The 21,018-nt window shown below is 50.5% G+C and overlaps 5 protein-coding genes across 5 annotated transcripts; 3 read left to right on the forward strand and 2 right to left on the reverse strand.

Moving 5' to 3' along the window:
- Window positions 1-1,952: 1,952 nt before the first annotated feature.
- Window positions 1,953-3,184, reverse strand: PV06_11034 (uncharacterized protein; the record flags this gene model as incomplete). The annotated part of the gene is made up of 2 exons (XM_016412641.1): window positions 1,953-2,727; window positions 2,847-3,184. The coding sequence occupies 2 exons, from the start codon at window positions 3,182-3,184 to the stop codon at window positions 1,953-1,955; spliced, it is 1,113 nt and encodes a 370-aa protein (XP_016256954.1).
- Window positions 3,185-4,364: 1,180 nt separating this feature from the next.
- PV06_11035 (uncharacterized protein) lies at window positions 4,365-6,519 on the forward strand (the record flags this gene model as incomplete). The annotated part of the gene is made up of 6 exons (XM_016412642.1): window positions 4,365-4,461; window positions 4,526-4,753; window positions 4,846-5,331; window positions 5,381-6,210; window positions 6,269-6,460; window positions 6,502-6,519. The coding sequence occupies 6 exons, from the start codon at window positions 4,365-4,367 to the stop codon at window positions 6,517-6,519; spliced, it is 1,851 nt and encodes a 616-aa protein (XP_016256955.1).
- Window positions 6,520-8,723: 2,204 nt separating this feature from the next.
- On the forward strand, window positions 8,724-12,622 carry PV06_11036 (uncharacterized protein; the record flags this gene model as incomplete). The annotated part of the gene is made up of 8 exons (XM_016412643.1): window positions 8,724-9,100; window positions 9,167-9,356; window positions 9,406-9,657; window positions 9,713-9,813; window positions 9,884-10,227; window positions 10,282-10,948; window positions 11,036-12,566; window positions 12,611-12,622. Exons 1-8 carry the CDS (start codon window positions 9,081-9,083, stop codon window positions 12,620-12,622), a joined length of 3,117 nt encoding a protein of 1,038 aa, XP_016256956.1. The 5' UTR covers window positions 8,724-9,080.
- Window positions 12,623-15,666: 3,044 nt separating this feature from the next.
- On the reverse strand, window positions 15,667-16,000 carry PV06_11037 (uncharacterized protein; the record flags this gene model as incomplete). Its single annotated transcript, XM_016412644.1, has 2 exons — window positions 15,667-15,805; window positions 15,861-16,000. The coding sequence occupies 2 exons, from the start codon at window positions 15,998-16,000 to the stop codon at window positions 15,667-15,669; spliced, it is 279 nt and encodes a 92-aa protein (XP_016256957.1).
- Window positions 16,001-16,664: 664 nt separating this feature from the next.
- PV06_11038 (uncharacterized protein) lies at window positions 16,665-18,948 on the forward strand. The gene is made up of 3 exons (XM_016412645.1): window positions 16,665-16,975; window positions 17,035-17,615; window positions 17,674-18,948. The coding sequence occupies exons 1-3, from the start codon at window positions 16,755-16,757 to the stop codon at window positions 18,174-18,176; spliced, it is 1,305 nt and encodes a 434-aa protein (XP_016256958.1). The 5' UTR covers window positions 16,665-16,754; the 3' UTR covers window positions 18,177-18,948.
- The last annotated feature ends 2,070 nt before the right edge of the window (window positions 18,949-21,018 follow it).

Consider the following 21,018-nt stretch of genomic DNA (forward strand, 5'->3'; position numbering starts at 1 on the left):
CTACGGAACGAGAGACGAAGGAATCCTTTCCAGCGGGGCTGTCTCAGGGCCTATACACCCGCCTATACGTATAGCTATCTCGGGCGAGCTCCGGCGCAGATTATTTGTATGACGGCACCACCAATTCTTCATGCACTCATGTTCTACGTTTAATCACAACTGTTACGAACCGACCTAATTTGACGACCTGACTTGACGACCTGACTTGACGACCTGACTTGACGGCCTGACTTGACTCGATCTACCATGGCGCCTGACTTGTGACTACCCCAGAGAGTGGACTTCTAGGAAGGAAATCACTGCAATGGTATTATGGCGCTCTGGGACAAGGCTGATTTTGTACGAAAAAGGCATGGAGTGAGAAATATCAGCCTTGTTACCATCAAACCGCGGAGCCTCGCCATACCCATCTCGTTACTCGGCCCTGTGCGCCTCTTGCGACTCTGGTATTAAGTTTCATTCTCTTGATTCCCGATACCGCTTGCTGTGGGCCCTCTTCCTCTTCTCTCTACCAAAGTTTGGCGGTACTGTGGAGTCGGGGAGTATAAACTCAGTCTCGTTCCGAGGCGATAACGTCCTTAAGGTTACGCCAATCCTTGATTTTCTTACTGTGGTGGGTACATTTAAAGAGTTTACCAGGGGAGTGCTTATTGCCACCGTCTACGCGTATAACATCAAAGCCCTCGATCATTATAGCGTCGTAGGCGATCCTCCGCCTCAACCTTCGACGAGAAGATCTCGCCAAACTAGGTACGAGAGCGTTAACTGCTAGGGGCGGCGTTAACGGCGCGTACGAGAGGGCCGCGTAAGTAATCATAGTAACTAGGAGGAGTAATCTAGGACGCCATCAGAGCAAGAGTTAATAACGCTGAAAGAGTAAGGCTAAGACTTATTACACTAAGGTTCTCTATATCAAGCGGGACGACGGCGAGATCGAATACTTTAGAATAATTGAGATAGAGGAGTGTAACGGTAAGTACAGAAAAGTACATCCTATTTAGTGGGCTGCCTATATGAAGGTACCTTGTCTGTGGGCATGGTAGCCTTGGCACCTATACGTACAGGCGGGTGTATAGGTCCTGAGAAGTCCCCTCTCCAAGCACATCCTCGTGAGGGTCGCCACCGGCAGGCAATCTGCACTTCCAGCACAATCCATGTGAGGTGTTTTTGGCTGACGCCTGCTTCAACTTGTCACCTTGACAGCGCTGCCCAATAGAAATTGTACTTGTGTCCGCCTCTTTCATGTCAGTATTTATCGGGGGTTCTGAAGGTACGTGGGGCCTCTGCGAACGGTGCAGAGACATGGAAAGCCGTGATACTAAGACTTAGATATCAGATTTTACAGATTTCAGTTCTGGGGCAACAGATTCATGGTCCGCGAGCTCGGTGGAGATCCTACATGGTATTTTTGGCATGACTGCTGGAGAGGACCAACAGCCAGATTACACCAAGGACGAGACGTCGTCCTTTTTTTGGGAACGAATGACGGCTAGTAGCTTTCTTGTGCATGCAATTTCTAGTTCAGGAGACAGGCCAGGAGGCATTGCTCTGTCGCTCCTGAAGCCCTTATATGTTTCCTATGACGATAGTTTCTGAACCCTAATTTCATAATATGCATTGCTTCAGCTTGTCTTCATATACTCCACAATCCTTGGCGCCCTATATCAGCAGCCCGTAAAAGTGCATAATTGTCCTACGAGTGCGGCGCGACATCATACCAAACGTCACTTAGCGTGAATAAATACATTCCTTTTGAATGCAAATTGCCGATGAGGATGAAATCATATGCAATAGTGCCTTGAATACTTGCACACACGCAGAATAGTTCCCTAACCAAGTCAAATACTCTAAATATCACTATTTTAAGTCATACCGCTACCTCACGTTTTGAAAATGTTTGACGAAGTGTTAATAACGTATAGTAAAAGCTGATTATTTTCCGCCCATCCACCTTATACCGCCCGGTTTTTTACCATAACCGGCAAAGGTTTTTTCATGAGCGTCAAGCCTGACGCGACCTCGAACGGATATCGCCCTAGGTCATAATCAAGAGCGGGCTCCAGCTCCAGTTTTCTCATAAATCGCACAATGAACAGACGTATTTCAAGAAGTGCCAAAGGCTTTCCAACGCAGCTGTATATCCCAGCGCCGAAAGGCAGATAGCCTTTGGTATTATGGTTGTTCAGACCTATTTTCTCTCTTTCTTCATGGATCCATCTCTCCGGAATGAACTCTAACGCTCTAGTGACATTTCTTTCGTCTCGCTGTATTGTCCACTTGTGGATGCTCAGCTGGGTTGACCCGGGAATATACTTTCCATTGATCATGGGGCCGCCCTTCAGTGTTGAACGTTGATTTCCGTTCGGATCTAGCTCGGCAAGGCGTAAGGACTCGTTTATAACTCCGTTCAGATAAGGTGCTCCTATTAGAACCAACTGTTGTCCATCGAGCTCACTAGTGCCATCCCAAAGTGTATCGACTTCGACTTGCAGCGTTTTATACGTTTCCTGATTCATCAGTAAGTAGTAGAAGATAAAGATCATACAGATACTGCTGATGTCACTCCCAGCAACGACCACAGCCACGGCTTCTTCAGCGATCTGGGGCTTCTTTAATTGAGTTCCCGTCTTAGGATCTGGCTGCAGCAGATACTGGAAAATGTCTCCCCGGACCTCTGCACCTCTCTGGTAACGTGCTTCGAATCTCTGGTCGTAAAACGAACGAACCCTAGTCCCTAGCTTCTGCGTTTTCGACCCATTGGTAACCACTTGTATAGTTCTTTGAACCATGTTACAGGGTGGATGATTGATAGTATCTCCATATAGGAATGTGATAGACCTGCGCACTCCAGGGACCCTTTATCCGTGCCTTTGATCATGCCAAAATCTTCTCCAAAAGTGAGAGCACCCATTATATCGAATGACAAATGATCGATATTGCCACTAATGTCGATGATACTTCCGTCTTCCCCCTTACAATGGTCTATCGGCCGATCAATCAGCCGCATCATTCTCGACTGAAAATACTTCAAAGCAGCGGCTGTAAACGCCTTATCCCATATTCTCCCGGCGAATTTTGTGATTCTCCACATTCCGGGTACTACCCATAACCAGGATGTTTCGACCCGCTCTTCCAGGATTCCCGTCGTACCACGGTCCTCTGCACAATATGGTAGACGCCCCATGGATGAAGGTCACATCTGCGGGATCGACGAACGAGAGCTCGTTCGGACCATATCGTACGATGTCTCCGTACTGTGTTGAGAGCCTCGAGATACCTATGGCTGTTTCCGGTTGCACAGATGTAGGAGAAGTGAAATTTGTTTAGTTTCCCGAGAACAGGTCCGGGATATTTCTTTAGAGGATGGAAGAACACCCTGTAGATGGCGATACTTGAACACTGCATGGCAAAATAACAAAACTCGAAGGAAAAGGCCAGCTGAAACAATCCAATCTCTTTCGAAACCCACCCAGTTAGCCACAGCGTCAGCAAAGCCACATGTAGGAGCGGAACAGAAGCGAGGAAATGCTGTACAGTTGGCTCCTTTCTTTTGAGCGCTAGGTGGCTCCCCAATGCTATGAGGGCGCTTCCAGCGCGAACAGAGAACAAGTTCGGCCCCATGATGGTCAAGTTGTAGCATGAATGACCAAAGAGGCTCTTCGTAGCAGCAAGAGTTCATGTTTCGAAATTGACTACCTGCAGGCTCCCAAATTAGTGCTTCGTTATTTGTTCTTCAAGGGCCAAGGTCACTAGAAAGCTTAAGGGCGAATAGCCCATTCTACTCGCCGAGTTTGACCAGCTACAACCGTTTTCCGAGATGCCGAAGCAAATGCCATTCGGAGCGAGACGTGCGGAATGGGTGTATAGAGTTCCATGTTTCTTCCGCTTACGAAACGCTATTAAGTCGGAGGGCGAGGACAACGCCGAATTTCCGGTCCTGTTGGTTGCATTCTTGGAATATTTCCTTGTTCGGCTCTAAGCGAGTGGAACAACTGGATCCTTTGGGTGCCACTTGGTGTAAGTCTGAGGTAACCCACCGTTCGGTAAAAGCCGGAATTAAGTGTTACTCCGTAGATTTCTTTCCCTTGGCCGGAGAGTCAAGGTCGGGACATATGATCTTGGCGTTCCTCGACGCGATTACAGCCACTACACGGAGGGGAGACCCGCCTATTAATACTGTATACTCCAGTAAGCAGATCCGCGAATAAGCGGAGAAGCGAATGATAAGCGAATACCTCGGTCGCATATTTTTGGATCATTCATGATGACGCTCTACTTTAAACGCTCTCAATCGTCATCTTAATAGCAGTCCTGGTTCGATCAATAACTTAGAGAGACCTCAAAGTCCAATACAACGCGCAGACATGTCGGCTCAAACGATTCCTTTGGGCCAGTATATCTTTCGAAGAATCAAAGAATTGGGAACAGAGCATATCCTTGGAGTTCCGGGGGATTTCAATCGTGAGTGGATGAACGTCTGAAAGACTCTGCGTACGAGCTGGAACTAAATTTCAGCATCGCCAAGTGACCCTTCTCGATGAAATCTACAACGTACCCAACCTCAAGTGGGTTGGATGCTGTAACGAACTCAACGGCGCCTATGCGGCAGACGGCTCCACACGTATCAAGGGCAGCCCAGCTGTCCTCATCACAACCTATGCTGTCGGAGAACTGTCAGCAATGAATGGCGTGGCAGGTGCTTATGCTGAACACGCCGGCATGATCCACATAGTTGGCATGCCCGCAAGGAACTGTATGTCCCTCGCCTCCCGCCTCGAAGGCCTATTGCGGACTTTGACAGACCTTCGCTGTCTTGTGAGCTGACATGACCATCTCTTGAGGTAGTGCAAAAGAGTCGAGCTATGTTGCACCATACCATGGAACCGAACATGGATCAATCAATCTACATACAGATGGCCGCACCTATCCGGAAAGCTCATGCGTTCTTGATGGAGGATAGTACCATGGCAGAAGATATCGACCGAGTCATTACAGCCTGCGTGCAGAGTCGGCTTCCTGTTTACATCTACGTACCGGTAGATGTCGTGTCAGTTCAGTTGGATACCAAAAGGCTGGAGACTCCGCTTGACACCGCACTCCGTAACCCGGACAGCAAGACTGAAGATCACATCGTCAGCACCGCCCTCTCATTGATCCAGGCAGCCTCAACCCCCGCAATATTGGCTGACGTCCTCACCAGTCGGCACGGCGGACTGGGGTTGACCAAGAAGTTGGCAGACATCACCCAATTCGCGAGTTTCTCTACCCCCTTGTCTAAAGGAGTCATTGACGAGACATCTCCGTACTACAACGGACTGTACAATGGGAAAGGTGACCTCTCTACATTTGAATACACCATTTCGCGGCTAACATCTTCAAGTGTCGTTTCCGGGTGTCGCCGAGGCGGTGGAACGATCTGACTTGGTGATCAACATCGGTCCGTTGTTGTCAGATTCGAACACGGGAGGCTTCACTAGAGATATCAAAGACGACAACTTGGTATACCTTGGACATGATTTGGTGCAAATCAAGGGCGAGAAGTTCCCCGGCTTCCATTTTCTGCCTATTCTGAAACGCATCGTGGCCGAGTTGGAGGCACAACCATCAAAGTACAACCTTCCGCGTCCCCAGAAAAGTCGCAGGGTCGTACCTCCGGTTCTGAACGACGCCAAAACTGGGGAGCTCAAGCAATCCTACGTTTGGCAGCGTCTGGGTCGATTCCTCAAAGACAATGATATTGTGCTGGCAGAGTCCGGAACGGCGCAGTTCGGGATGCCTGATGCCACATTCCCACGAAATACGAGGTATATAACGCAAATTTTCTGGTCATCAATCGGGTATACGGTTGGCTCGTGCCTTGGGGCTCTCATTGCAGCCAAGGAAATGAAGTATCCGGGGCGTGTGGTACTGGTCGTGGGTGAGGGCAGTCTTCAGATGACGGTGCAAGAGATCGGCACTTATATTCGCTATTGCTTCAAGCCCATCATTTTTGTCATCAACAACAACGGGTATGCGATTGAACGGGCTATCCATGGACCCAAGCAGGGGTACAACGACGTCAGCATGATGTGGGACCATCAGAAGATGCTCGAGTTCTTTGGTGCAAGGGCAGAGAATGGCGTCAAGGCGAACAGTCGAGCGACCAGAACTGTGGAGGAGTTGGAGGCGGTGCTGACCGATGAGAATTTTGCCAGTGGGAACAGTATCCAGGTATGTCGTGCCTTACTTCTGCTGTCGGTTGGAGTTGAAGCTAAGACCGATTTTCTAGCTTTGCGAAATCTTCATGGACAAGTTCGACTATCCCTGGCGGTTGTCTGGCCAGCTCGACGTTGTCAGGGCCCGGATGAGGCAGGCTGCTGCTACGCCGAATGCCACCTCTGGTTTCCCTGGAGCTGACTCTGTTGAGCATGAACTTTGCCTCGTGGGGATATGGCTGGACGGCATATTTATTAAGCCATGTGTAATTTTCTATGGCCCTCGTCTTGGCCGTGGATATTGTAGGCGACTTTGCTCGATTAAAAACGTATGATTCGCCGGAGCCGGCAAGGCTGAACACGGCGGAAAATGGAAACGGTGAATCACTGATCCCCAGTGGTCATCAATCTTGGCGGCGAATGACCTCACCCAGCAATCCCCAGTAGCAGTACTCCGTCGTGGTGTTGGTGCCGCCGCACATGAGGATTTGGTGGATCGTCCGAACTTTTGTCAGGGGGAGACACTGAAAAGCCCGGTTCCGTCACAGTTGGAGACGGAACGACTAGTCATATGCGAGCGGCGCAAGCATGCAATGTCCTACGGGTGACGCGTGCTGCTCGACAAACGGCAAATGCTGACCGAAAGAAAGGACGGAAGGATGAAAGTAGGGATGCTCTAAAAAAATCGATACACCAAGCGGAAGAAACTAGTCTCCTAGGTATGCAGTGCCACGGATCTGAAGGGTCCGTGACACAGGAGAGTTGGATCCCAGATCACGTGCCACCGAGGTAGCTGCCTAGTAAGCAGCTACCTAGCGTTAGGTAGTATGGCGGCAAATCCAACACCTGTAAATGCTGTATCTGCCGCCTTAGATAGTGTGAATATCATCACACTTGTACCTCAGTTCAGAGCTTCAACTAACGGGAGAGGTCAGGGTAAATGAAATCACTCCACTCCACTAACGTCACTGTATGACACTCATACATAAAACCTGGATGGCCGTAAGTGCGCATGTGGTTGGCCATCCGAAACAGTGTCAAGCCGGTGCATAATGTTGACAGTGCCTCGACGTGAGGCAGACACCTTCGTCACAGACGTGGGGAATGGGATCGCATAATCCTAACTTCTAAAGAGCTCCAGCCATACTATAGACACGAAACAGAGTGTCTAAGGTGTATACTCGACCTCCTAAGAGGTGGCAGAAGGCGCATTACCCTCAAGCAATTTCGGTGGAACCTTATAATCCTGGTTCCCGGCACGTTCGGAGTCATGTATATCCAGCAGGTTGGCAACCACCCGACCATTCACCGGCCTTGTTTGTACCAGCTCCGAAATCCGACAACCCACTTTTGCTTCATGTAGCACAGACTCAGGCCCGTCTTACTCCCCTTTACAATACCCTCCATAAAATGCTTCGCAGACCGTAAATCGTAGGGGGTCACGCCAGGATTACGCCTTGCATACCTACACCCCAAAGTTCACCTTTATTAGTAAAGCCCAGCACGGCCCTGAGGCGGGCGAAGAACTTACTCGTCCCAGAGGACCATCATTCGGTCGTAGTTCAGCTCAGTCCCAGGTTCGATGGGTTTGCTGACCGGATCGCCATTCACACTGGCGTCGGCAATCGGCTCCCAGCCATTCTCCTCTGCTTCATCAAAGACTTCCGCCGCGGTTTTCTTTCTCTTCGGCATTGGGGAAACAGTGAGCAGGGCAGGAAGCGCCGGAGTGTAGCAGGAGATCAAGGAAGGACGACCGCCCGAGACGACAGGAAAAGCAGATGACTGGAGTGGGGGGGGGTCAAAGTACGTCGAAACGCAAGGAAGGTGCGTTTAGGCGGTCAGAAGACTGGGTGGAAGGATCGATTCACACGAGAAGTCGAGGGAGGGCAGGGGAAAACGTGTGGACCGAGAGAGGGAGAGGAAGAGAGGACAGTGAAGGGAAAAGAGGAAGAGAAGCATTATCCCACAGAGCTGGGGGATTCAGGTGACCCCGTCCAGCAACGTACCGTAGCAGGGCATTCTCTCAGGATTCCTCTCAGGGATCCCACCTTTCATCAGGGCCAAAACGGGCCTTCATGGATGTGATCGGGTAGAGTTACCACCAGGCCCCAAACACGCAACGCCCACGACACTGAGACTAGAGCCCGAACGGGAGCCTCACCGGCACGTGAGAGAGGAGGGCAGGAGCGGGCCAGAGCCGTGAGGGAGCAGAAGGGAGTGCAGGAGGAGCACGAAAGAGAGGAAGGGAGTGGAAGAGAGCGGACGAGGGAGCGAATCGACTAAATAGTCGTTAGCGCGAGAGCAAAGCGGCGAGGGATGAGTCAGCGAAAGTGTCGTGGGCGTCGACTGTTCGGGGATCGGTGGTAACTCTACCCGATCACATCCATGAAGGCCCGTTTTGGCCCTGATGAAAGGTGGGATCCCTGAGAGGAATCCTGAGAGAATGCCCTGCTACGGTACGTTGCTGGACGGGGTCACCTGAATCCCCCAGCTCTGTGGGATAATGCTTCTCTTCCTCTTTTCCCTTCACTGTCCTCTCTTCCTCTCCCTCTCTCGGTCCACACGTTTTCCCCTGCCCTCCCTCGACTTCTCGTGTGAATCAATCCTTCCACCCAGTCTTCTGACCGCCTACGTTTCGACGTCCCCCCACTCCAGTCGTCTGCTTTTCCTTTTCTCTCGGGCGGTCGTCTTTCCTTGATCTCCTGCTACACTCCGGCGCTCACTGCCTCGCTCGTTGTTTCCCCATGGCCGAAGAGAAAGAAAACCGCGGCGGAAGTCTTTGATGAAGCGGAGGAGAACGGCTGGCAGCCGATTGTGGACGCCGACGTGAATGGCGATCGGGTCAGCAAGCCCATTGAACCTGGGACTAAGCTGAACTACGACCGAATGATGGCCCTCTGGGACGAGTAAGTCCTTCGCTTGCTTAAGAGTCGTATTGGTCTGTGCTGACAGAGATTGAAACTGGCGGGTAGGTATGAACGGCGAAATCCTGGCGTTAGTCCCTACGATTTACGGGCCGCGAAGCATTTCATGGAGGGTGTTGTGAAGGCTGGTTTGAGTCTGTCCTACGTGAAGCAACAGTGGACAGACTTTGGAGCCGGTTGGAAGCGGCGACCTGGTAACCAGAAAATCCCTCACGAGGTGTCGGAGTCAGTATACTATGTTCGTATCCCACTTCACTTCTATCGACAAAGCTAAGAGTTTGTTTCAGCACATCGAAATAGTGTTGAAGAAAAGGTTCAACCTCTCAACCGAACGACGGCAGCCGCATTTCATGACGGTGCCTCATTTTATTGTACTGATGAAACACAAGTGGCAGAAGGATTGGCACCACTATACCCATCCTAGAAGCCTGGTTCAGAATCACGCGGCCTGTACCCTCTTCGTTTACACGCCGTCGAGAGTGGGAGAGATCTTCGAATCCAACATGCGCCGCGGCTCCGGCCGAGGGTTACTATATAAGGTAAGAATACGGCTCTCTAATCTAAGATGGACCCGTGCTAACAATTCGGACGCAGGATATCGTCTTCGTCGTCTTCAAGAATGAGAAAGGAGAGGCGGAACTTGCCGTGCGGGCGACGCGCGACGCGAAAGGCTTCACTAATAAGCCACACAAAAGGTGAATCGACCGAAAACTTCCTCGTCTCCGCTTTCAACGAGCATCCTTTCTGACATTACGCTTTCACCAGGCCACAGCATGGTATGTACGAGGATATGCAGCCGCTGTACGCGAACCCGGTCCTGCCTCTGCTGGCCATCGCCCTCGCCGATGGCGCCTTCCAAGATTACCTCACCTTCGAGGAAATCGAGGCGATCCCGGCCCCCGTCGATGGGTCCTTACATCATCTTCGAATTCGAAAAGAGTTGCACCGGGTGCCCTTTTTCCGGACCATGTCTCCTGAAGGCCCGACGGGAAAGATTCAACCTGCAGTTTCCTTCAGCAGTGGGCTGGTCGGCTTGGGCCATCGAGCCGGGTATGAAGAAAATATCCGGGTTCACGATTTTAGGAGGGAGGTCCTGGTGAAGGCCGACGGTAGGTTCTGCTTAACGAGACTGCTGGTACGGAAAGTGCTGACTTCGGGCGCAGACAACGGCTATTCGATCGCCGAGAGAATGAAGTTTGCTGGCCACGAAAATTCCGACACATTCTTCGGCTCGTACATGCCTCAAATTAGTACCGTCGACGGGCAATCCAGCTACTGGGGTAAAGCGCGCCGCACTGTCTACCTCGAGGGCTTCCGCGGCCTCTCGCTGCAGCACCACCCGCAAATGCTACAATCACTGCCGGCGAAGGTGGAGGCGAATCTGAAAGAGCGCGCCGACTTTGTCGCACTTAATGAGGAGATCGAGTCCCTCGGAGAACGAATCCGACGCCTTCCAGTCGGGCACGACAGCAAGCGAGAACGGATCCGCCGAGAGGAACTGTACTGGCAGAAACGCCAGATGGTGTCGGAAGAGCTCAGCAGGTGGCAGGAGATTCAACCCCGGAAGGTCAACCAGGACACCGAAACCGAGGCGTCGCCGGTCGCATCGCTGCCCAGCTTCTTCGGCCGTGTCCGGCGGCTGGATCCGCCTCGCGACCGTCTGGCCTCCTCTCTTTTCCTCGACGTCCCTCTCCGGAGTCCGGAGGGGCGGGCGGCTCTCCAAGACATGATTACTCTATGTCGAGAGAACCCCAAGGTGACCTACCGCCCGAGTCTGCGTCCAGAGAGCGGCCGTTGCCCCGTATCGACGTGCGCGGTAGAGATGGAAAGGTGAGAGACTCCTTTGAACTCGCCCTTGGAACTTCTTCGATTCCCGTTTAGCAAACGGCACCTGGCTAACCAACTTGACTTTGACAGCCTCCGTCTCGCGGCCCGATGGGATCACATTTACCGGTGCCATAAAGCTAGTCTCGAAGCCAAACATGGCACGGCCGAGTTGTGCTTCCACTGTGATGAGTGGGTCACCAGCAAGCAGGGCTGGCGCGAGCATTGCCGGCGCCATCTAAACGACCTCGAGTCACTCCCAATCCAGTGGAATCCCCTGATCTTCCGTCAGACCTTGGCCGCAGCTGGTCACTGCCCTTTCTGCCTGTTCAACACGCTTCTCCCGCCCGACGAGCGGTTCCGTCAGTTCACGAAAAAGCTGCCCTGGCAGCAGCATCTGGACAGGCATCTTGACGGGCTCGAGAAGAAGGACGAGCTCGCTTTCGCGTCGGACGAGATAAAGGCGACGCCGTGTCCCGACCCGCGATGCGCGCTCTCCTTCGACACCGTCGTAGATCTCCAATATCACGCCCAGGACACCCACTGTTACAAGCGGACCAAGTCCAGCACAAGCAAGCGACGTTGCCACACCAATCGACCGCGTTCGAAAGCCAAAGATAGCTTCATCGCATTCGCCCAGTCCGTCTACTCTTCTGACTCCCCAGGGGGCAATCACCAATCCTACTTTGTCGAGGAAGCCGTAGCGATGTCCAATTCCGACACCACCGATCCTGCTGTCTCGCCGAGAGGCTGCTTCGACGCTCAGCTTTCCCCAACCGACCCGCAGCTGACGGGAGCAACTACTTCCATCGAATCCTGCAGCGGCCCACGCCCAGGCCCGATCGACCCAAGTCTTTCCGGTCTGGAGATGACGAATCCCGCCTCGCCGATAAGCCTGAGGACTTCGGACCCCGCCTCTGAACGCAAGTATAGTCCGACCAGTCACAGTCCACCGGGATCGGAACCTTGCACGTCAGAGGCGGTGGAAGCGCTATGGCCCGTCGAGATACCGATCTTGCCGAGCTGGGCGGTCACGGATGCGACGGCTCCAACTCCGTCGTCGGCGGGATCCCAGCAAATGATTTGTATCACAGTCAGCAAGGTGGCGGATGCCGCCACGATGCAAACACTCCTAGAGCCTCGCCCCGCAGTAGGCCAGTGGCTAGATCGCCAGGCGGGAAATCTTCTGCCCAAGGGAGCAAACAAAGTGGACGTTCGGACAGCGGAGGATGCTCTGGCGTTCAGCGGCGACAAATGTGCTGACCTCGACTGTGATTTACTCCCATCCTATTGCCCAACCCCCAATGACGCGATCGATTCCCTCGAGCCAGGAGACGTCGATGTCGACGCCATGTTTGGTCAGTATTTATGCTCGCCTTCGCCCTCGCGCTCACCTTCGCCAACGCCCACACCGACACCCACCCCTTTGCCGGACGACACGGCCAGCGAATGGAGTGGAGCAACGTTCTTCAATGCCAGCCGCGATCTGTCTAGTAGTAGCTCGAAGTCGTACAAGGAGACATCACGGAGCCCAGCTTCAGAAATCTCGCCAGAGAATGAGACAGCTCGAGATCAAGAAGACCCTTGCCGCTCCGCGAAAAATGGGGCTCGCATCCATCTGCAAGTCAGCCGGCCTAAAATCACGCTCCGCCTTAACTTCCAGAACAGAGGCCTGTCTAGAAAGGAAAAAAAAGAAAGGAAAAAAAAGAAAGGAAAAAAAAGAAAGGAAAAAAAAGAAAGGGTAGGATGAGGGGAACGTGGAAATCCAGGAACTAAGAGGGACAGATCCGTTGGACGTATCGGTCTAGTTATGGACTTGAACACGGCAACTTCTTTAGCGTCCTTCCCATTACTTTTGCTGTGCATTTAGCGGTGGGATCTCTGGAATAGAGGGAAATACCTTCAGTATTGCTGCCTGTCAACATCAGCATTCTCTCAGTCGAGAAATTCTTCGACGGGACCATCTCGCCGAGTGCCTGCCTCTGAGATCAATTTCCTACTCTTGTTGTCTACTAGGAGACTGCCGAACTAGTTTGCGGGGAGAAGGGCGATTAAGCCTCAAATCGAGTTGTCGAGACGGAACCAGGATGTCCTTAGAGGGGTAATTTCCCGCTATGTTGGCCATCATGTCCTCGAGTTACTTCTACCATTGCGATGGCAATCACAGCGGAAGAGATTGGTTTGAGTGACGTGGCATGTTGATACGAACAGTACCTCAAAAATTATGTACTACTACGCAGTCTGCACTCATGTGGCGAGGAAGCTGAGTTTAAGCCTGTCGTACTAGGCAGGTCTACAAAGAGGACCGAAGGGCTTACAAAAACTTCCAAGAGGGGTTGACTGCGCACTCGTAACTGGCCAGCCTCATTCACATTGTCATTCTGATGCATTCTGAACCCGCTGCTTAATGTATCTCCTCAATTTCTCTAGTATGCCACTGTAAGTTGCAGCACATGCCTCAGTCTCAATGTGTTGAAGCAATCCACTGACTTTTGGGAAGCTGTAATCGCAGCAGGGACACCGGTATCTGAGCTCTTCGTTCCAGCCATTAGTATAGACGTAGCTTTGGTGGCACTCGAAAGCCCATCGATCAATCTCGATTTGCGTAACTTCTGAATCACAGCGCGTCGACTCGAGGTGGGTGAGAATTCCGGAGGGGCTTTTGAAATTGCGGTCGCAACCAAAGCACTTCTCCAGACGAGGAGCGTGGAATTTCGCGTGCTTTGCAAGTGTTAGTAAAGTACGTCTCGCTACGAGATACCTTTCCTGCCCACGTACCATTAAGAGTTCATTTTCATTCTGGAATTCTTCGTTGCATATTGAGAATCGATGATGCCGCTGAACGCGATGCTTCCCTAAATTGGCAAAGTCTGATTGACAGTCGTAGCAGGACGAGTGCTTGGTTCCCATATGGGTTCGAAGGTCAGTTTCTTCAGGCTCGTTGACGCTGCATTTTGAACAGACCCAATGATTATGCGAGTCACGGATATGTTGTTCGTATGCCTTTGAAGAGATAAACAGCCATTGACACCTTTCGCACCATTCGCTCTTATGACATCACGCGTTTCGACAATGCTGAAGCAATGCTTCTTCGGTATCAAATTCACGTTCGTCACATGACATGCAGACGAATTCATTCTCCTCGGCGCTGATTAGGGCCTGGTTCTGCCGCACCATTTCTCGGGCTCAATCGCGCGTGAAGTGAAAGGCGGACGGAGGAGGAGGAGGAGGAGGAGCTCAGATATGGCATTGATCAGGTAGGAGTCATATGACAATGCATCAGACACTGTGGAGAACGAAATTGTGATGACTTAGGTGATTCGCAGAGGGGTACTTTAGTCAGTTCTCATTGCATGAACCAGCGGACGAAGCATTCTTTATCACACCGGTTATGAAATACACCAATAGTCGTTTGCCACATAATTTCGAGTTCTAGGTATCACATGCTCTAGCTACAGCAATCTCATTTTTGCTCGGACATCGACAATCAGAAACTTCCTTTCCAGGCTGGGATCTACCTTATATACCCCTGCGCAGGCTGGCCCGTCGTCTTACTGCGCTTTTTCCAAAACCTACAGTACTCACAGGTCGCCTGGAAAATTCTCAGTAAAAACATAATCCAAAGATATACCCACAGCCTCTCCAAACTGCCATGGTCCAAGACGGCCAGTTCAGAGATGGGGAGTGGTTCTGACGCTGTGGTGTGCCTGCGAAACGGCGGACATCTCAGAAGGATGCTACGAAAGGGGAAACATGTGTGTCACTCTCATCCGCCCCTTCGCAACAACTAACCGGCACAATCAAGTCTTGAGATGCCCGCAATCTTTCGAGGACCAGTGCCGATTCTTTCTTTGGGAGAAGGATGAACCTGCTGCCAGAGAGAAAAGCACCTCACATAACCCACAAGTTCCCCGAACCCCCATAAAGGCTATGTCTGTCAACAATGAATCAATCCCTGGGCCTTCGATGCTTGCAACACCGCCAGGCCAAACTTCCGCAGGCAAGGACAGGATTGCATCTCTTCACTTGCCAACCCCGAATTCCAATGGTGACACTTCTCGAGAAACGTTCCTGAGGTCGCTTGATATGTCACCCACGCCACAGAGGTTCAATAGCGCAGAAGGCACGGCTGATGATGACGTTAACCTGAGCACATCTGTACTAGAAGTGCTAAGGTCAAACAATGTGGATATTAGAGCCTCTGTCGAAGTACTTCTTCGACATACAATTAATTCAACAATCGGAGTATATGTGAGCAAGTTGCAAACATCTAAACAAACGATCTCCGAGCTCTGCAACAGATTGAATGGCCTGGAATACCCTGAAACGAGAGTCCACGCTTAAGACAGGGGAAACAGGCTAGGATTGTACGATATGGCGGGGATCCATTGTTGTGTAAAGCTTCTCGGCCTATCCGAGGGCGACAATGGCATGACAGTTGTTAACATGGCCAAGATACGGCAAGATAACGCAATGAGGTAGAGTGCAGAGAACGGGAGCAGCAGGAGAGACCAATGAGTAAGCAATGAAAATTGACCATCCCATATACGGATCAATGACAGTAGGATCTAGTTTATCTTGCCAGTTGCAACAGAATGAAGCACAGGGGACACTATTGTACATGTAGAAGCTCTCGTCCAGAGAGTACAGGATAGAAGAGTCATAGAACGAAGACAGATCAATGCAGGCATTCCTCGGATAGCTCAGGATACAACAGGTTCCCTTTACTTCTTCGTAACGTAGTCCGGAGCATCTCTGGGTAGGTGAACATGGGTGACTTTTGGAAGTGGCTGATTTCTGCGGTCCAAATACCGTACGGTGATGTGTGGCCTGGGATCTGATCTGCTACTATGTGGACCGGTCCTTCCATTGGTTAGCACCTAATTTTTGACGGGTAAAATTCTCACATCCATCTTACAGAATAATTGCTTTGGCAGCACTACTTGGCGTGTCGCGATAAGTTTGGACAAGGTTGGCGATATATGTCTTAGCATCAGGCTTGTTTCTGAACAACGTCGCGTTTCCCCATTCCACGGTGAGGTTCGGATTCGCAGGCATAATGAACAACAAAGGCGACGGAGTTTTGTAGCAAGCTAACACTAGTTTGGAACTTCACGACTTCAGTCGAGTTAAAATGTCCTGTTTTGCCCTTTCGTGTAAATGTGGCATTCTGAACAGGTATCCAGGGTTCATATAGTCCCTCGAAAGGTCTGCGAGAGGTCTGCGAAAGGTCTGATGTGCGACCCTTCCTGGCGCTGTGGTCTGAGGTAGGGTGTCTAATGAAACAAGATAAGAGTGGACTGCACCCATAGATTTGACACCGCAGCCGCGCGACAAGTGCAAAAAGTTCCTGCAAATGCAGGTTCACCCTACAAGGCGACTGATTCAATGTCTCAAATCCTCCCATTTGCTGTACAATGACAGCAGCGATAGGCTTTGTCCCGTATTGTGACCTGATAGCTGTTTCAAGTTGTTCGAATTTACCATCACCGCGGTTGGGCATTTGGGATGTCCTCTATTTCTACCTAATAATAGGAGTTGGGCAAGGACCAATGAGTATCGTGCTGGGTAGAAGGTCGGGAAAATCTGCCGTGGCCTAGGTACCAATGCGGACAACAAGCATACGGCCGAGCATTTGGCGGGAATAATATCCAGCTTTGCTCACCTGGCAAATTGTTCTCACTTCTTCCACCTGACCAGGTTTTCGAACAAACGTTGAGTAAATCACATCCAAAGGTGGACTTTATTTTCCGCTGGATGCTTCGACTAGTTTTTGTGCAGCGCTTTCCGGCTACCTTTTCGTACCCAAAGGATGACTTCGACGCCGTCTACCCCTTCGGCAACTTTACCGGAAAGCCAAAGCGAGTGGCGATTTCACGACACTGGTTATCCAAGTGAATGGGTAGAGTCATATCGACCTGGCTGGCTCCATCCCGTCAACTTGGGTGACACTTTTAAGGATGGGCAGTACCGGGTCATCCGAAAACTAGGCTATGGGTCATTTTCAACCGTCTGGCTGGCAAGGGACACAACGTTTGTGACGACCGATGACCTCGACAATTAGAGAACACTAATTCTGATATTGATTGCAGTAACTCACGCTATGTGGCGTTAAAGGTGATGGATGCTCAGGCTTCTCTTAAAGCTAAAACTGAGCTCTCGATTTTGAAGAGAATCAATGAGTGCTGCTCGCAAGATCCTCTAACTCAGTACATTCTGATTAATCTGGATGCCTTCCAGCACTTGGGACCTAATGGCGCTCATCTTTGCCTAGTGACTGAGCCTATGGGACCTACCATTGCTTCCTTAGCGGAAGAACTCACCCCTTTGGAAGAGTGGAAAGTTAACATTCGCTATCCGAAGCTTATGGCGAGGCGGATTCTAAAACATACGTTGCTTGGGCTTACATTTCTGCATAAGAACGGCATTGTTCACGCTGATTTGCAGCCTGGGAATCTCCTTTCTACTATTTCAAATATTGATCAGCTGAGTGAAGGGGACTTGCGACAAGATCTGTCAGGTCGAGGGAGAAACCCGGCACCTGAGGCCGTTCGCCGACTTGACGGGCTAGAGGATAAATGGGCTCCTCGTTACCTTTTTCTAGGCCAGTCACTTGTCAGATACGCCAAACTTGGTCGAGAGATGCACATTAAGATATCGGATTTCGGCGCTGGTAAGAACTTTGTCTGTTTTCCCCTCTGGATCTTTCGGAAATCTAATTTTTGTATTAGCATTTTGGGCTCAAGAACCTCCCGATTCAACCGTCATCCCCACTGCCCTTAGATCTCCAGAGTTGATTCTGGGTGGAACGATCGATTCAAGCATTGACATCTGGAGTTTTGGCTGTCTCATCTTTGAAATGCTGACAGGAGTTCCACTATTTTCCGTCATGGTGCTCTTTGAAGACGACCGAAAGACGACCGATGATGAACATCTTCTCCAGATGAATGACATCCTAGAGCCCCTTCCAGATTCCTGGCTTCAGGAAAGGTGGCCGCGAGCTAAAATCTATTTCGGCACCGAACGGGAAAGGCTGGGCCCACGTCCTGATGATCGAGACGAGCCCTATATCGATGACCCTTTGGAGGTTCGATTCGAGGAGCAGAAGCCGAACGATATTGATGATGTGGAGGCAGGAGTCATTACATCTCTCATTCGAAGTATTCTGAAGTATGAGCCCATGCAAAGACCCACTGCGGAGGAATTGTTGAAGCACCCTTGGTTTCAAGAGTGATGCTATCGTCTTCCGAGTCCGAATTGACCCAATATATGTGAGACACACGGACAGACTGACACCCTGGAGGGTGCTGCGAGCCGTGGAAGCACCAAGTGACGATACCACGCGCACGATGGGCGCTGCAGTTGAGCTTCCATACGGCGCTTTCACTTACTTTAGCCGATGCCATCCGCACCCTTAGAGAGACTGTCTGCTGGGTCTGCTGGGTCTCTCGAAACAACCCCTTCCGCAACAGAAGTTGCTCTCACCGCCGGCAATACCACTCACATACAACTGCGAGTCGGTTCGTCCAAGATTACGCTGCGCGTCAAAATTCCAGAAGGCCGTCGCAGAGCCAAAGTCGCCGAAAGGAGAAGTAAGCGCCGTGAGACAAAGAAAGCAGTATTAACACTGAAGCAACAGAATGGAAAAGGCCCAAGGAAGTCACTTCACTGAACGTTGGATCTTTGATTTACACTGTACCGGCTTACTATCGCGTTAATGCCAATATTCGCACCTGGCACAAATCTTTTCAAGGTGCACATTCTTGCGTCGGGAGTTTTTACGTCTGAGGACAAGTGGTTCCTGACACTGGCTGCAACACCCGGGATTTTGCAGATCCCTTATTGCCTGCTCGTAGCCCTTCTGGTCTTCGCACACCGTTTCTTTCAAGAGGTCAACACAGAAGGAACTCATTCCAACCAGAGCCTGATGAAACTCTGTTTGTGGTAGCCAGTACTGAATTTCTGAATAGACTTTGGAGACAATAATGTCTCGCAGGCCACGCTCTCTGTCTGGTGTGGACGAATAAATCTCATCCACCACCTCGAATAGACGGGTGCTGACATCGACCCGCTCGAGAGCTTTCTGAAACTTTTCCCGAGATAGGAACATAAGTGCCTTGATGGCATATTTTTCTGCTAGTGTATACACCCGACAGTGTAGTTTCAATTCGTCGATGACTCCATTTCCGACTTCATCGTTTTTCTCATCGCCTCGCAACCCACCCGCTGAATCTTTTATTGCAATATAATCCGGTCTTTCAGCTAGAAGAATCTCACTCACTGCGTCAGCAGGGTTGTGATTACTGTCAATTTTGGGATCAGATTGAACGTTCTCGGCTGCTTCTACCGCTGTGGTTTGCCCACATCGGCCAAATATAATATCCAAATTGTAATCGAGAATGTACATGAAGCGGATCATACACTCCACGGCTTCTGCGCAGTCATCCAGTAGTTCAATCGTCTGAGTTTGTCCTTCCTGAATCTTTGATCAGTCCCATTTCCCTTCGCTAATCTTAAAGCTCGGCATACCTTGAAAGGTGACAAACACATGCGAGACAGAACATTAGACTGGCAACAGACGATGACACGATGAACTCGATACTGTTTCGAGTTTGTGCTGATAGTAAGGTCAGTGAAATTTCCGGAATCTAAGACACTATATTCGTCAGCAAATGTCGTACTGCTTCTTAAGTGGCATTTACCTTGAAAGCCCTTTTAAAAGCTCGTGCTTGCACCACGTTGTCATGTCCATTTTCGTTGTTCAATTTATCGGTGGTCCTAACGAGTATGCTTTTACCGCGATCAACACTTAAGGAGAGTGGACAGCAGTAAGAACGAAGATATTGTTCAACAATAAATAGGTAGGAGAGACGCTATTGATGGCTTCACCAACGTCTGCCCTCAACCAGTGGACTCACTTCGCCCAATAGTGACCGTCCACGTTGGACCAGAGGGTAGCTACTGTAAATCCTGGCTGGTGTGGTGCAGCTTCTTCCGGCATCATGCAAGGAATTTACGGCCCAATAATTTCGAGGTAGACCTGGCCGGTTGAATTAGGCATCTTTATGGCTAGTGAGACCAAAATAAATGAATCCCTGTGACAAAATTTTGTCTTGTGTTCTTGTCCAGACATGGTTGGCGAGCTCTGCTGCCTTGGTATGCCTTTGGGTTATAAGCTAACTGTCAATTCCAGGAGGCTGCATGTGCAGGCCAGGCCAATGACAACTTACCACGTAAACTATGCGCTTGTTGCGTCATCATGGATCCTGATGGTCCTAGTTGTCCTGATGGCTGATAGTGTTCCCCCGAGTGTTTTGTTGTTGTAGATAACTTCCGCAGGCCTATGGGCAACCTCCTCCTCCACGACTTCTATATCAGCGATCATTATCGTCTCTTCAATACCTTGGTGACGAGGGCCAGACGAAGATCTAGTATGGATCCCAATATCTTTGAGACATCGCTGAGTGAGCAGTAGCAGAAAAGTATCTACGGGGATGAGGCTCTGGACAAGCTCTCGGTGCCTAGCTATATCCTCCTCTCACTATTGCGCCCGACTGTATCAAGCGTAGCAAACCCACCACATGGGATATTATTAAACCCTTAAATCGCAAAGTGAATACTGGTCGACCATAATATATATGCAAACCTTGCCGAAATTCAAATGCTTCGCCGACACTCGCGACAATGACCCCAGAAATCGGCCTGTCTCTGTTATGTATCTAGCAATACACAGAGTTTTGGTGCAGAGGAAAAGAATGTCCGAGGAGTACATTGCGTTTGCCAAATAGGCGAATGTGATTATGGGCTTTGTTTGAACGACCAATCACCAAATGTCCCTGCCCGAAACGCTCGTGAACCCTTTCGCTAGACTAGGAGCTATGTGAAATGTAGATAAGCAAATAGGAGAATAAGTAGCGCGCATTGAACCCGGATACTCTTTGACTCACTCCCTCAATCGCGTCTTATAATGTTAAGAATTTGCCTCGACCCTTGTACTATTTCACGAGATAACCAAGTGTATTTGGTAGAGCGACCATAGAAAGGGTGAGTATCCGTGTGAACTTTTCCCGCAGTAT

This window comes from Exophiala oligosperma (genome assembly GCF_000835515.1).
Source record: "Exophiala oligosperma strain CBS 72588 unplaced genomic scaffold supercont1.18, whole genome shotgun sequence".
NCBI classification, from domain to species: domain Eukaryota; kingdom Fungi; phylum Ascomycota; class Eurotiomycetes; order Chaetothyriales; family Herpotrichiellaceae; genus Exophiala; species Exophiala oligosperma.